General features: G+C 39.1%; 1 protein-coding gene across 1 annotated transcript in view; it reads right to left on the bottom strand.

The window, feature by feature from the left end:
- Window positions 1–572: 572 nt before the first annotated feature.
- Window positions 573–15,145, bottom strand: part of idh1 (isocitrate dehydrogenase (NADP(+)) 1) — a 30,667-nt gene continuing 16,094 nt past the window's right edge. Inside the window, exons 3-9 of the mRNA XM_003220006.3 lie at window positions 14,005–14,296; window positions 13,459–13,564; window positions 8,904–9,081; window positions 7,601–7,752; window positions 4,500–4,640; window positions 4,158–4,320; window positions 573–1,366 (exon numbers count right to left, since the gene is read on the bottom strand). Of these exons, the coding sequence (XP_003220054.1) occupies window positions 1,273–1,366; window positions 4,158–4,320; window positions 4,500–4,640; window positions 7,601–7,752; window positions 8,904–9,081; window positions 13,459–13,564; window positions 14,005–14,296 (1,126 nt within the window). The 3' untranslated portion in view covers window positions 573–1,272. The remainder of the gene's footprint in view (window positions 1,367–4,157; window positions 4,321–4,499; window positions 4,641–7,600; window positions 7,753–8,903; window positions 9,082–13,458; window positions 13,565–14,004; window positions 14,297–15,145) is intronic.

The raw sequence follows: 15,145 nt of genomic DNA, 5'->3' as shown, positions 1-15,145 counted from the left end.
TTTGATCTGAGTAAATGGATACTTAATGGTCACATTGCAAAATAAAAACATATCAGTCTTGTAGAGCAAAGTGTTAAGTATGTCAAACTATTTTTCATCCCTGAGATGAAAAGACAGAGGTATGTGTCTTACCAGTGGCTTATTCAATGGCTCCACGGAAGAACAATCTACTGTGTCACATTCACTTGAATGTCTAGAAGCCAAGAAATCTGCCTCCCATTTGGTAAACATTTATGTTGCATTAGGGAAGAACGTCTCTGAATAAGTTTCTTTCTGAACAAGCATTCATAGCTCTTCCCTGACACAAGATGTAATCATATAAGCCTCATATATAATCCCTGCCCTAGCTACACCAATCTTTTGTAGATCACTATTACTATTTCTTCCTCTTCTTCTTTTTCCTCCTTTTCCTCTTCTTGAAACCCTAAGTGGCTTAACATTAACACATTTCCAATGCTTCTCCAGCTGAACATCCTGACAATTACCATTCAAGTGCTGCACGGATTTGAAAACAGAACCATAGCTTACGGATATAGTGCTCAGCCATTCGCAGATAATATAAGACACAGCCATGGATATAACTTGTTTATTTAAGTGAGACACACACACCTTAAAAAATACTCCTTAAAAGCAAAAAGCCCGGAGTCATGGATGGAACGGTATTTAATATCTGAGAAACAGAATAAAAGAATATTAAAAACAGTTGACAAAAGACATTTTAAGGAACAGCACTTGTACAAAATGCATCTGGCCACCTTCCTGCTCTTCAAGCATCTAGTTCAGATGTGACAACCATTCCTCTACTTCAGACTAGTAATTGGACGCAAGGAAGGAAAGACTGCCTCTGCACCAGTGCAGAGCTTCTGGTGAAAAACTAAACCTGTATTTCCCCCCACTGGTAAGTAAAATCCTCTTAAAAATTTCCAGACATGTTATAATTTTGCACTTGACTCATGAGGCTATTCGTCAGACTTCTGCATTGCTTACATAGTCCAGTGGGGGGAATATGACCAGCTAGAGAGCAAAACCAGCTCTATTACTTAAAACAGGTTTTTCAAAAAGATTTGCTCTCCTGCCCCCTACCAGTGCTTATCACTTGAGGGAAGGACGGCTCTTGATGAGGGAATAATTCATAGACAACCATTGAGCTTGTCTGGGTGCTTCACTTAAAAAAACCCTAGAGGATGATTTCCAATTTAGATTAGTTTCTTCAGATATTGTGAAGTGCAGGGCAGAAAATCTTCTGTCCAGGGCAATTCCGAAGACTTGCTCTTAAAGTCTTGGCTGGGAAGAAAGCTTTGCCTTCAGGTTCTCTGCAAGTTTATCCAAGAACTCAAATGTGTTCAGGTAGTCTGAGCGCTTCACACTGGTGTAAAAGAAAGGCAGAACAAGTGTGTAAGTGTAATGAACATGCAAAGTTTCAAAGCATCTTAAAATTTAGTTAGTTTCACAGATCTGGTGGTCAGATTTTTTTTTGGGACAGGAGTGGCTTGAGAAACTGCAAGTTGCTTCTGATGTGAGAGAATTGGCTGTCTGCAAGGACGCTGCCTAGGGGATGTTTGATGTTTTACCATCCTTGTGGGAGGCTTCTCTCATGTCCCTGTTCCGGAGTAGAAGCTGACAGAGGGAGCTCTCCCCAGATTCAAACCACCAACCGGTCGGTCAGCAGTCTTGCCGGCACAAGGGTTTAACCCAATGCGCCACAAATAGAGCTGTTGGTATACATGTTCTCTTTGGCCATAGGAAACAATACTCTGTTCAGACTCATTTTTTGGGTGTGCGTGTGTAATCTTTGTGGAATTCTTAATTTTAATGTATTGCTTTTTATCTTATAGAAGCATACTATTTTTTCTTAATAAAATTATGAGCAGTTATATACTTTGTATTAATGGAAATGAAAAACTACTTTCATCCATCTTTATTTATACTGGCCATATACTGCGGCTTCGGCATATGATACTTAAGCAAAGAAAGGTTAGACTGAAGATTCAAAGATGGCTTAAAGCACTGTAACTTTAGCAGAATCGTACAGTTGAATTTTTGATTCTCAGAACTTCTAATATTTTGACACCTTTTGTATTACAAAACAGGCTCTTTGTGGATCATGCTCCTTGAAATGTATATTTTGAAAATGATGCCTTTTAAAAATATTATTTTTAGATGTTGAATATTTTAAATATATTTAAATACTCCAAATCTCAACATTTTGAACACAAGAGTACTCATAGCATGTTAACTATCTCAGTTATAATGTAATAATCTTTACACATTTTTATGTCTTAAGCAAAAAGGGAAAATCTATATATGTATAACCCGCTGAGCTGCTGAACTTGCTGACCGAAAAGTCAGCGGTTTGAATCCAGAGACGGGGTGAGCTCCCGCTGTTAGCCTCAGCTTCTGCCAACCTAGCAGTTCGAAAACATGCAAATGTGAGTAAATCAATAGGTACTGCTCCGGCAGAAAGGTAACGGCGCTCCATGGAGTCATGCTGTCCACATGACCTTGGAGGTATCTACGGACAATGCCAACTCTTTGGCTTAGAAATGGAGATGAGCACCAACCCCCAGAGTAGGACCTGATGTCAGGGGAAAACCTTTACCATATATATTCATTCTCCCTCTGAGTAAGTAATTTGTTCTTGTTGGAAACAGCAACCTTCTTCAAGCCTCCACTAGTAATTTGTTTTGTATATGATTCTGTTTGCTTACTGTATTGTATATGTATGTTTTGGTATGCAGCTTTACCTTTACTCTTTGTTTCTTGAGGTTGTGGGAGGGGCTGCAGACCACAAGATCAGATCTGGGACTGCTCAGATCTCAGACTCAATTTTTAGAACACCGAGATGCTATTAGACTTTGGACTGCGAAGACCAACACTTGCCTGTTGATTATAGAAATTTATCTGTAACTGGATTGGCAAGTTATGCACCTGTATGCTGAATACATGAAGGTTGCGAGTAAACCAAATACGTTACTTCTAACGAAGTCTACCTTATTTTTGTCTCTTGAGAGCATGATATAGAAACAAGATATTTTGTGGGAGTGTAGATGTTTTTGGGCACTGAAATGGACACTTCTGAAACTCTGCTGTTTTTGTACATTGGCATAATCTCTGTTCCTAACAGATCAGAGACAACAAAGTTAGTCTAACAAATGAAAACCAAATTTCCTTGCATAAGTACATGTGGTTATAAACTACTGAAGAGAAGATTTTACTCAAATGGGTTTTTGGCTCTTCTCTGGAAGATCACACTTTTACAAAAGGTTATGATTTTCAAATGGTTGTGAATGCCATTCTTCTCCAAAAAGGTTATAGAGATTCTGGTTTTCCAAAAGGTTATGATATCTAAAAGGTCATGCCTTTCCAAAAGCTCTTATTTAAATATAAGTTAAACATAGCACAATCAAGCAAAGTAAAGCTCTTCCAATTCTTGATTTTAGATTTCCAAATCTTGATTTTAGCACTACTGAATTCCATTTTCCATTATAGCATTAATGCTTTTCCAGGAAATGGAATACAACAGTGCCTAGCTTGATGCAGGACTTTATCCTTCATTTCAAATACATTTGTTAAACTTACTCTACACGTAAAACATGACATGTAACATTTCATATTTTTATGGCTACTGTTCGAAAAACATGGATAACTATTATTCATGGAAAACACAAACTGATTTATCATTCCATAGAAGTGCTAGAACAAAGAATTCCTTATATGATGTTTCCCATAATTTAATGTCTCAGACATTACTTCTTAATTTTCAAACATTAATATCTACTTTCTCTGAGAAGTACAGAAATATATATACTAAGGAAAAGAAATTCACACCAAATAACACCTGTTTTGAAGGGTTAGAGAACTCTGGTATAGGAGGGTTGCAGTGGAAGAGGGAAGACTAAAATCCTGATTCTAGAAGTGTTTGATCCAAATAGGGCCCCTGGATACAGAAGTTGACTCATTGAATCTTGGCTCCTAAATACAATTTTGATTTTATAAGTATGCTAACTGAACTATTTTTTAAAACAAAGGTTCCTTGGATGTAGCTTTACTTCTCCACTGGGTCTTCATAATGTTGGGAACAGGATGTTTACATTGAAAAACATTGTTTTAATTACGCAGTTGCATAATATCTAGTGTATTCAGCATACGGTACTTACTTTGGTAGCCCTTTGATGCAGGCAGACAGATCCTTAGTCATAAAGCCAGCTTCAATGGTCTCTACACAGACTTCTTCCAAGGCAGTGGCAAAATTCTTGAGCTCCGTATTGTTATCCAACTTTGCCCTGTGAGCCAGACCTCTAGTCCAGGCAAAAATGGATGCTGGGAATGGTACAGCAAATGGAGGGATAGGGGAGAGGGAGGAGAAGAGAGAAAGATTGATAATGCTCTGATTACTTTTTCTCAGTAATTCTAAGAAGTATAGGCTAATGGTATTATCACAAGATCACTATGTTTAGGACCCGAACTAGTTAGGACCGAGAAAGTTAAATTCAGCTTACCAATAGGGTTTGTAGAAGTTTCTTGTCCTTTCTGGTGCATGCGATAATGACGGGTCACCGTGCCATGAGCAGCTTCAGCTTCAACTGTTTTGCCATCTGGGCAGATCAGGACACTGGTCATCATTCCCAAGGAACCATAACCTGGACATGAAAATGAGAACTGAGCAATGCTTATTGTAGGGAACATGGGTTGAACACATGTATGCAGATTTTTCCAGCAACCTCCAAATGCACAAGTTAGAAGTTAGTCAAGCTAAGCTGATTGATTAAACTCTAGAACAGCAGTTCCCAAACTTTTTCGGCCATGGAACTCTTCAGGAAACATTTTTTCCCCCAAGTTACGAACAAGATAGGTTCTGTATGTCATTAAGATGAATTTGTTAGTAAGTTTGAATAGGTACATTTTTAAGTGTAACTCCAGCCATCTATATATATAAAATGTAATGTTCGTTTTACTATGGAGTAAACAACAAAACCACTGAACCAAATCACACCAAATTTGGCCACAAAAGACATAGTCATCCAAAATATGTCTTTCAATAAAAAAAACCCTAGAAAAATATTCCAAATTACAGAGGATGAGGAAGAGCCTTTCTCCCCCTAACTGCCAGTTAGAAAAGTAGGCTCTGCTGCCTTTAGCCCCCCCCCCCCCCCCCCCGCCGCTGCCTTTAGGCCCCACCCCCTTCGTATCCTAGCAATTCCCTCAGCCAAAACAGAGCCCAGGGCAGAGGCAGAGTGCACTTAGGCCTGATCCACACTACCTATAAAATACAGATTATCTGATTTGAACTAGATTATATGGCAATGTAGACTCAAGGTTCTTCCTCACAGCTATATTACCCATTTATAATCTTATCTGCTTTGAACTGGATTATCTTGAGTCCAAACTGCCATATAATCCACTTCAGTGTGGATTTTATACAGCCGTGTAGAATGGGCCTCATATAATCCACTTCTAAGCAGATAATATAAGATTATAAATATAATATGAAATAATTACTGTGATATAATAATACAGAAAAATATAATCTCTAAAACCAGGACAGTAAATAAAGAGTAACACTCTGAAAGCAGGGAAATTGGGAATTCCAGAAAGGAAATAATCAGGGCCAGCTAACACCTCCCAACCAAGGATTCCCCAAGGTAGGAAGCAGCCAGGCTTTGAAGCTGCAAGGCCATTAAATGCTAATCAAGGTGCCTAATTGCAGCATTCATACCTGCCACACCAAGACTATTAATTGCTATTCAAACTGGCCAACCAAGGATTCCGCAAGGTAGAAAGTGGACAGGCTTGCAAGCAGCAAGGCTATTCAGTGCTATTCACCCTGGCCAACCAAGATTTCCCCTAGATAGAAAACCCCCAAGCTCTGAAGCCACGAGGCTACTCTGTCCCATACAACCAGGCCTAGAAAGGATGCCCTAGGTAGAAAGCGGCCAGGCTGTTAAGCTGCAAGACTATTCTGTGCAGTTAAGCTGCAAGACTATTCTGTCCATCTGGCCAAACAAGGATTCCCCTGCAAAGAAAGGAGCCAGGTTTCAAAGCAGCTCTTTGATTGAGGATGCTGCTCCAGCTACTCCAGAAAACAGCCAGGCTTTGAGGCTGCAAGGCTATTAACTGCTATTCCACCTGGCCAACAAATGATTCCCATAAGCCACAGCAATGCATAGCCGGGCAAAGCTTGTGTGTGTGTGTGTGTGTGTGTGTGTGTGTGTGTGTGTGTGTGTGTGTATATATATATATATATATATGGCTGGAGTTACACCACATCCACATATATATCTGTATGTGTGTGTGTGTGTGTGTGTATACACATTTATATATCTATATATATACAGAGAGAGAGAGAGAGCGTGCAGGCGAATGAGCTTTGGATGTGGTGTTCCTTTTGCCATCTGTGTCCCTGTTCAGAAGATTTAACCTCACTTTCTGTCCCTGTGACAATTGCGTTTTGAAAAATGTAGCTAGCTGTGGAAAAAAGAATTTGTGAAAAAGCTTCTGTTGAGACCTTTTCCACATAACTATTTCAGGAGTGAATTTCCCTTCCTAGGAGTAGATTTCTCCCACTTCCTGTTTTCTCACTCCCGTTCTTAACTAAGTCATTCGATATTGGATGTTTGTAACTCGGGGACTGCCTGTATTTCCTTTTACCTGGATGCTTTATATAACATACCGTAGTAAATTTGGAAATAAAGGGGAAACATTTTAAATATAACCACAAATCTTTATTTTGGTACAACAAAATACCTAATGTGATCAATGAAATTGCTTAATTTTTGTATTTAAAATAGTTTAAATCAGTCCTTTTGTTCGATAGCTGAAAACATAAATCCAGGGCAATATTTAATTTACTCCTAAATTTATTTTTGGTGTAAGCATAAGCTAAAAAGCCTGATTCACAACGATCAGTGGACGTGAAGCATTGCGTATACAGTAGCTGTTCCAGCTCCTGACAGCTATATGTCTACCTATTCTACTTAATAGTAATTCAGTGGCAAAGCTTCAAATTTCATTTTGACATTGAATTTCAATAAGGGCTTCATACTATGCCATGGATTTTTTATTTTCTTTGAAATATTTTTCTCAGAACTTCTACAATGCTTTTGCAGAACGCTAGTGCTTTCGTGGAGCACAGTTTGGGAACCGCTGCTCTAAGATGTTCTCAAGAAGCCAAGTGGAGTTACAGTGCATAATTTGAATTTGAGCAAGTGGGTTGACTTCCAATGTTTATCAAAAACAGGCCACAATCTGCTAGAGTTAACCCCTGTTACGAGCTACTAGGGCTTTCCTAACGCTGTCATATTAATCAGATCATTTTCCAGAGACAGCCTACCATATCTAAGATATGTGTCTTTAAGTTGCCTGTTGACTTATGGTGACCCCATTAATTTCTTAGGGTTTTCTTAGCAACATATACTCAGAGGTGGTTTTGCCATTTCTTTCCTCTGAAATATTGCTCACAGCACTTGGTGTTTACTAATGGTCTCCCACCCAAGTACTGATGATATTTAACTTCCAAGATCAAACAGAATCTGGTGCTTTTAGGATATTTAGTACTTAAATGTATTTCTACAGAGGGCATCAAAGTAGGCATGAGACTTACCTTGTGCAACCGAATCAGACTGTACATCACCATCATAGTTTTTGCAGGCCCAGATAAAACCTCCCTCGGATTTTAGGGCTTGAGCCACCATGTCATCAATCAGCCGATGCTCATACCAAATGTTTTTGGCTTCAAACTTTGACTTGTATTGACTGGAAAATAAACAAAACAGTACGTTAGAGGTGATAATTAAAGATGCAGAATATGCAACCATTAAGAAAAGATGGAAAGCAATGTACATTTTGTCTTAAGAGAAAGTAAGAAGATGTGTTGCCACATACAACATACTTTAAATACTTGTTTTTATGCCATATTTGTTTTGTTTGCATTTGCCCTACATGTTAAGTGCTGCTCAATAAATCACAGTTGCTGTCTGGCTGTCATCACATCCCATCTGTGCATATAATTTATGTTCAGCCATGATTAGACGTTGAAATTGAAAAATGGCTAAAGGTCCAGCATCAGTCTTCCATCAACACCACAAAGATGGTAAAAACATCAAAACATCTGGGCGTCCCCTGGGCAACGTCCTTGCAGACGGCCAATTCTCTCACACCAGAAGTGACTTATAGTTTCTCAAGTTGCTTCTGACATGGAAAAAAACCCAAACAGAATGGCTGCATCAGATGGCAGGCCTCTCCTTCCCTCCAAACTCTTCCGTTATGACCTTATTAAATAGTGGAGAAATGTCACATAGCAAAACTGTCAGCTTGTGCTGCTAGCACTCTGCTGTGTGTAATAAGGTGATGTTTAACTAGATGGAAGAAAAGTACACTATGTACCACAATCCAGCCACTTATAGTACCCAGATTATTTTAAACTAAAATTAAATAAATCAACATTGCTTGTTTTACAGAAACAGAGAAGCAAATGTTTTCTAAAATATTCACTTATTTCAAGTCTTGAAATTACAACTGTAACAAATTTATTTTCAAAAGTATCTTTCTAGAATTGGCAAGGGGACAGACGAATGCTAAGGCCACATTTTATTTCCAGTTCATATTGAAATAGTGGTAGCTACACAACTTGTAAAGGGGGGAATTTTGGGGGAGAGGAATTACAATGGAAGTGAAAAGCTGGAAGTGAACCTAGAGCTTTCATTTCTCTGTATTTTTTTGTTTTGGTGTAGTTAATGTAATATATGGCAGCTTTTTCCATACCCACTACTAGCCTGGGGGAAAAAACTTCAAAGAAAAATGTTGGAGACCTGTGCTCAAAAAGCAAAAAAAAATCAGTCCAGTTGTTGCAGAAGAAATGCTCTACCTGCCAGATGAAAACATATCACGTAACAAATTATTATTACTTCTCATAGATCTCTTGAAAGATGTCCTTAAAACGACCATCGTATTTCTTCAAAATGGTATTTTTGGTGCTCATGTAAAGAGGCCAGGCTTTAGACAATGCCATCTGGAAAGAACTATGGGCAAAGTCTTTGATGGATTGGTCAAGGTTGTACATTCCTAAAGCCACTCCTCCACAGCCTATAACCACAGAAAGAGAGGAAGAGCAAAGCAAGTCAGATCCAACTATAATAATACAGCTTTTGAGCAGCAATGCAATATTTTATAGGTCCCTAACAACACCCCGTTGTGTATACCAACTTTTTTTTGCCATGCAAATACAGCACACTGAATAAGAGACAACCACAGGCTTGTTCACACTTTTACGCACAGTTGTAACACTATGATTCTGCTTTCCCTGCCATGGCTGCCTCGTATGGAATTCTTCTAGAATGGACAGTTTGGTCAGAAGCACTTCAGGGCACTTCTCTGGCTATGGATACGATAGCCCACCCTCCTTCAACAACCAATCCCACACTTCCATAGGATGCAGCCATAGCAGTTAAAGTGGAATTGTACTGATATAATTATGTAGTGTGAAAGGGTCCCACATTTGACTTGGCCATCCAAAAAAGGGGATATGTACAGAGATTTTCAGAGAGACTTGTAGCAATCATCCATCTCTGGTTTAAGGTAGTATCCCATCATGACTTTGCTATAGTAAAAGGATAAAAGCAAAAAAAATATTGTTTTTGATATGCCAGCTTCAGAGAACACTTGTAAATAGGTGAGGTGACTGATAGCTGACATTAGAAGGGGGATTGTCCCATGAAACCAGCCCATCTTACACTGTTACTGTAGTGATTCTTTTCAGTTTTCCTACATTAAAAAAAAGTAATACCTCTGACAAAATCCAACCACTAAGTTACAATGGCTGGGAATTCAGCTAAAAACCTTACAGTTCTTGAACAGATTCCAGCTTGGCACCAGTCACTACTTGTCACAATTGCAAGTTGGCACTCAGCCTACAACTGTTCATTCATGGCCATAATACATTTGAATACAGGAAGAGTCTTTTAATGACTGTGGTGCAGCTACTAATCTTTTATTCTTACTCTCCCAGTTCACGTACAATTTAATATAGCTTTCATCACGTGTCCATATTAATGATACAATGATACACTTTGGGCTGAAGGGGGAAATAGTGAGGATAATAAGATGCAGTCAAGGATTAAAGGTTTTTAATTCATGTCTTAGATGAATGAAGACTCTTCTTTATACAGAAAACGGCAACACATCAGTTCTGTAACTTGCACAGAAACACAGTCTCCTACCCTGTTTCCCCTAAAATAAGACATCCTCAGAAAATAAGACCGAGTAGAAGTTTTGCTGAATTGCTAAATATAAGGCCTCCCCCAAAAGTAAGACCTAGCAAAGGTTTTGTTTGGAAGCATCCCCGCTGAACAGAACACCAGAGCATGCAGGATTGGTAAATGTACGTACCATAGAGTGTTTTACATGGAAATAATGGTAGTAACAAGAAATTCTTGATTCTTCACAGTTTGTCTGGTCAAGCTGGTTTGTGATGACAACTACTGTACAGTATATAATAAATGTTCATTTTTTGTTCAACAATAAATGTGAATTCTTTTTCATGGAAAAATAAGACATCCCCTGAAAATAAGACCTAGAGCATCTTTGGGAGCAAAAATTAATATAAGACACTGTCTTATTTTCGGGGAAACACGGTAGCAACCTTCTTCCCCAAGCCTGGGGCCACTCATAACAATAAGAAACTTGACAGTTTTGTGTAGTGACATAGGTTTGTGGTGCATTTATTCAACAAATCAATACATCATCAAATGCCCACCACTATTAAACATTTCCAAAGTATCTGGAGTATTCTATTCACCTTGTCTAAAGAATCCTTTAGGCAAGGCAGGTTAGTGACAAGTGGCTGAAGCTGAGAGATAGTAACTTATCTACAGTCCAGGCCCACCCAGGCCATTTTGCTGCCTTCCCCTCCTGGGCAGAGCATAAAAATTGTGCATTACTAGTAATGGTGTAACTGTGAAATACTATTTTTATTAGCAAGGATGAGCTGCTGTTCCCCCAATTTCATTTAATTTGTGTTCCATGTAACAAAGTTGTGGGTGGGGATATTGAGATTTTCCTCCTTCTACCAACTCCATTACTTTTTTGGATGGATTCCTAATCCAAAAGGAGCAAATAGTAATGAGTAATGGGGGCAGTTAATGATTGCGGTAATCATTAACTGCAATAAGAGATGTGCACTAAGCAGAAGTTGAGTATCCGTTGTCCAGAAATCCTGAATGCTCCAAAATTGTGGCTGAGATAGCGAAACCTTTGCTTACTGATGGTTCAGTGTACACAAACTTTTTTTCATGCACAAACTTATTTAAAATATATATTATATCTAAAGTTGCCTTTAGGCTATATCTGTAAGGTGTATATAAAACAAATTAATATTGTGTTTAGGCTTGATATCCCATTTGCAGGTTATCTCATGATGTATATGCAAATATTCCAAAGTCCCCCCAGATTCAAAATACTACTTCTCCCAAGCATTTCATATTAGGCATCCTCCACCTTTAATAGGATGTGTTCTTTACAAAACTAAATTTCTCTGGCCTGCTTCTCCAATGTCTTGCATGACTTGGAAACCACTACTTGTACCACTTGGGTGGTATTATAGAGAAGATCACACGGCTTCACTAGATCTCAGCAGACATCCCTCAGCACTCTGAGATGTTCCCACAAGATAGGCATCTTCTGCCTCTAGCCATGCCAGTAGCCATGGAGGTTTGGGCTAAATAGCTCACGCTATCAGTTATGTTTTCTTTCTTTTTCGTTCTTTCTTTCAATTTGAGAACAAAAGTGAAAAAGACCCAACAGTAGCTTGGTAACCCATCTGATTTGGAATTCCTGGCTGGATGTAGGTGGGAGTGGTATCAGTCACAGGATCCTGGAAAGTATGGCAAAGGCTGGAGCATAGGAGCAGCGGTTGACAGATATGCACATGCTCTCATTCTAGCTTCCTTATCCCTTTCCTTGGGGCAATAATGCTTTCAGTCTTGGAGTGTCCATTCTAGTATGTAAACAGGACCGGATATTTGAAAAAGGGAAAGAGTTGCAGTGCCAACACTTTCCACATAGTTACTGTAAATATCCTCCAGTACTATTTCTAAAAATGTCTGGAAAATTCAAGAAATGGAGATCATGGTAGTCCTCCCACTTTACAATGTCCCATTGTTCGCAAGGATCAATCCTCCAATGGTAAATGACCCCAGATTATATTATGTCCTTGCATTTGCTCAAGCAGAACACTGATAAAACTAATCCAAACTGGTTTCACAGCTGCTGATGTCACTTTTTTGCAATCAGAAAATTTCACAAGTAATTGCACAACAATAAATCTTAGCTTATCAAACTTCTCAGGCTCTACCCTTGCCTCTGGCACAAAGCACATGGCTGGGAATCCTGGGATCCTGTGACGCAAAACTAGGAACACCACTTTCCACATAATTTGTGAGCGCTGTAAATAGTTTTAATGGAAAGTTACAAGAAGGAAGACATTTCTGGTCATCTGAAAAACAATGGTAGCCAGCAAGTCATTTGCGGTATAATTTCTAGTCCCACTGCAGTCTCACCTACTGCTTAGTCTCGTTGGGGATGAGAAGAGAAAATGATAACTAATGTGGAATAGGAAACAAGATCTGCTTCATGGTTTTTAAGTTATTTGTCCCTTGCTAAAGGCTAATTATTTATTAGTCTCCAAATGCAGTATTTGAAGAATAAAGGTGCAGGCTAAGTATCCTAGAATCAAAGAATTGGCAGAGACATTAAGGAAGTGGTTCTCAACCTGTGGGTCCCCAGATGTTTTGGCCTTCAACTCCCAGAAACCCCAACAGCTGGTAAACTGGCTGGGATTTCTGGAAGTTGAAGGCCAAAACACCTGGAGACCCACAGGTTGAGAACCACTATCCTAAGGGCTATCCAGTCCAAACTCCTCCCATGCCATCCACATATTAATACATAATAACTTGGAGATAAGACCCAAGTCTAAACATGACATTCATTTATGTTTTATATATACCTTATACACATAACCTGAAGGTAAAGTTATATGCAATATTTTATGTATACCTTATACAGGCAATCCTCAAGTTACAAACATCCAAGTTACAAATGACTCATCGTTAAGAACAGGCTGGAGTTACACTTAAAAATGTACCTGTTCTGACTTAAAAACAAATTCAACTTAAGAACAAGCCTACAGAACCTAACTTGTTCTTAACTTGCGGCCTGCCTGTACACATAACCACAATATTTTAAATAATTTTGTGCATGAAACAAGGTTTGTGCTCACTGAGCCATCAGCAAGCAAAGGTGTGACTATTCCAGTGGACAATTTTGGAATACTTTGGTTTTCAGCATTCCAGACAAGTGATGCTCACTTGGATCACATTTATTCCTTTTTCTCTCTTACACAATTCTTTTATTTTCCAACCATAAATACCTTGATAATTAATGCTGTTTTCATCCCAAAGTACTTACTTTCAAAGTTATGGACCAAATAGGTTACAGGCTTGCTGCCATCCTTTGGCGTATAGATCATCTCTACCTTTCCCGGGCCAGGAACAACAAAGTCTGTGGCTCTGTACTGCAAGAGAAGAACAGCAAACAAAATGGCAGCTTTGATGGCCAATGGAGAACTTGCAGATGGCAGATATGCTTCTGTATAAAACCTACCAGACCCCACCATAACGGTCAGATTTCCATTATCCTTCCATCAAAGGGGTGAAATAAAATGGGAAAGAATAATTCCATTGACAAATTTTCTGCACCAAGGGGAGGAAATACAATGATAGTTTGTACTGATTCTGTCATAGCTAAATTTACTTTAATCATTAACAAAAATTGCAGCTCAACTCTATTGCAACCTACTAAAAGTCTGTAACAGATGAGCTTTATGGCAGTTGGTCATAAACTGTAAGTGCCTATTGCTCTCTATTCTTTGTATTGTATCACATGGCCAATTACACCATTTCTCAAATAAAGCTTCATATCACAAGAGCACAAAAAGCAGCAAAAGATACACACCTGATCTCCATAAGCATGACGGCCAATGATGATGGGTTTTGTCCATCCAGATACTAAGCGGGGAATGTTTTTGCAAATTATGGCTTCTCTGAAGACTGTCCCCCCCAAAATGTTTCGGATTGTTCCATTCGGAGATTTCCACATCTGCTTCAGCTTGAATTCTTCTACCCTTTTCTCATCAGGAGTGATTGTGGCACACTTGATCCCAACATTGTACTTCCTTATCGCTTCCGCAGCTTCCACAGTGACCTTGTCATCGGTTGCATCACGATGCTCTATGCCCAAATCATAGCTGTAAGGATGTCAACAAAATTTGATCACGGGCAAAACACTTTATGGACCCATCCATAAACATTCTTATGACAAAAAATCTTAGAAATGTATGTTATTTTAAAAATCATATTATTTAAAAATGTTTATATAAATGAAAAGTTTCCATGAGATATGTTGTGTCCCCATACATTTCGTTATTGCAATGTATGTGTAAGTCTGCATCTCTAATAAGATGCTGGTTTAACCTCTGGTTTGCCCCGGTGGCGAAGTGCGTTAAAGCACTGAGCTGGAGACCGAAAGGTCCCAGGTTCAATCCCCGGGAGCGGCGGGAGCGGCCACTGTTAGCTCCAGCTCCTGCCAACCTAGCAGTTCGAAAACATGCCAGTGTGAGTAGATCAATAGGTACCGCTCCAGCGGGAAGGTAACGGCGCTCCATGCAGTCATGCTGGCCACATGACCTTGGAGGTGTCTACGGACAACGCCGGCTCTTTGGCTTAGAAATGGAGATGAGCACCAACCCCCAGACATGACTGGACTTAACGTCAGGGGAAAACCTTTACCTAACCTTGCTAACAAAACTGAATGATTATGTCACAAAATGATGCAAGACTAAAAAGTGTGTTACCAATATGAAGTGTTTGGAAAGCTCTGCCCTCGATTTATAATTCTCATTCTTTGGGTTTCCAAATATTTCAGACTTGAGTGGAGCCTGGAACCTTCTGCATGCCAAATACATGCTCCACCACTGATCTATATCCCTCCCCAAATGTGATGGATGTTTTCAGTGGCCTCTGCTTTCAACAACACTATATAACACAATTTTTGTCCCTGGGTAATAAATGTCATTTCCTAAAAACATGGAAAAGGT

This window comes from Anolis carolinensis, chromosome 1 (assembly GCF_035594765.1).
Source record: "Anolis carolinensis isolate JA03-04 chromosome 1, rAnoCar3.1.pri, whole genome shotgun sequence".
NCBI lineage: Eukaryota > Metazoa > Chordata > Lepidosauria > Squamata > Dactyloidae > Anolis > Anolis carolinensis.
The sequence above is the reverse complement of the archived record's forward strand: the minus strand, read 5'-3'. Positions and strand labels throughout refer to the sequence as shown.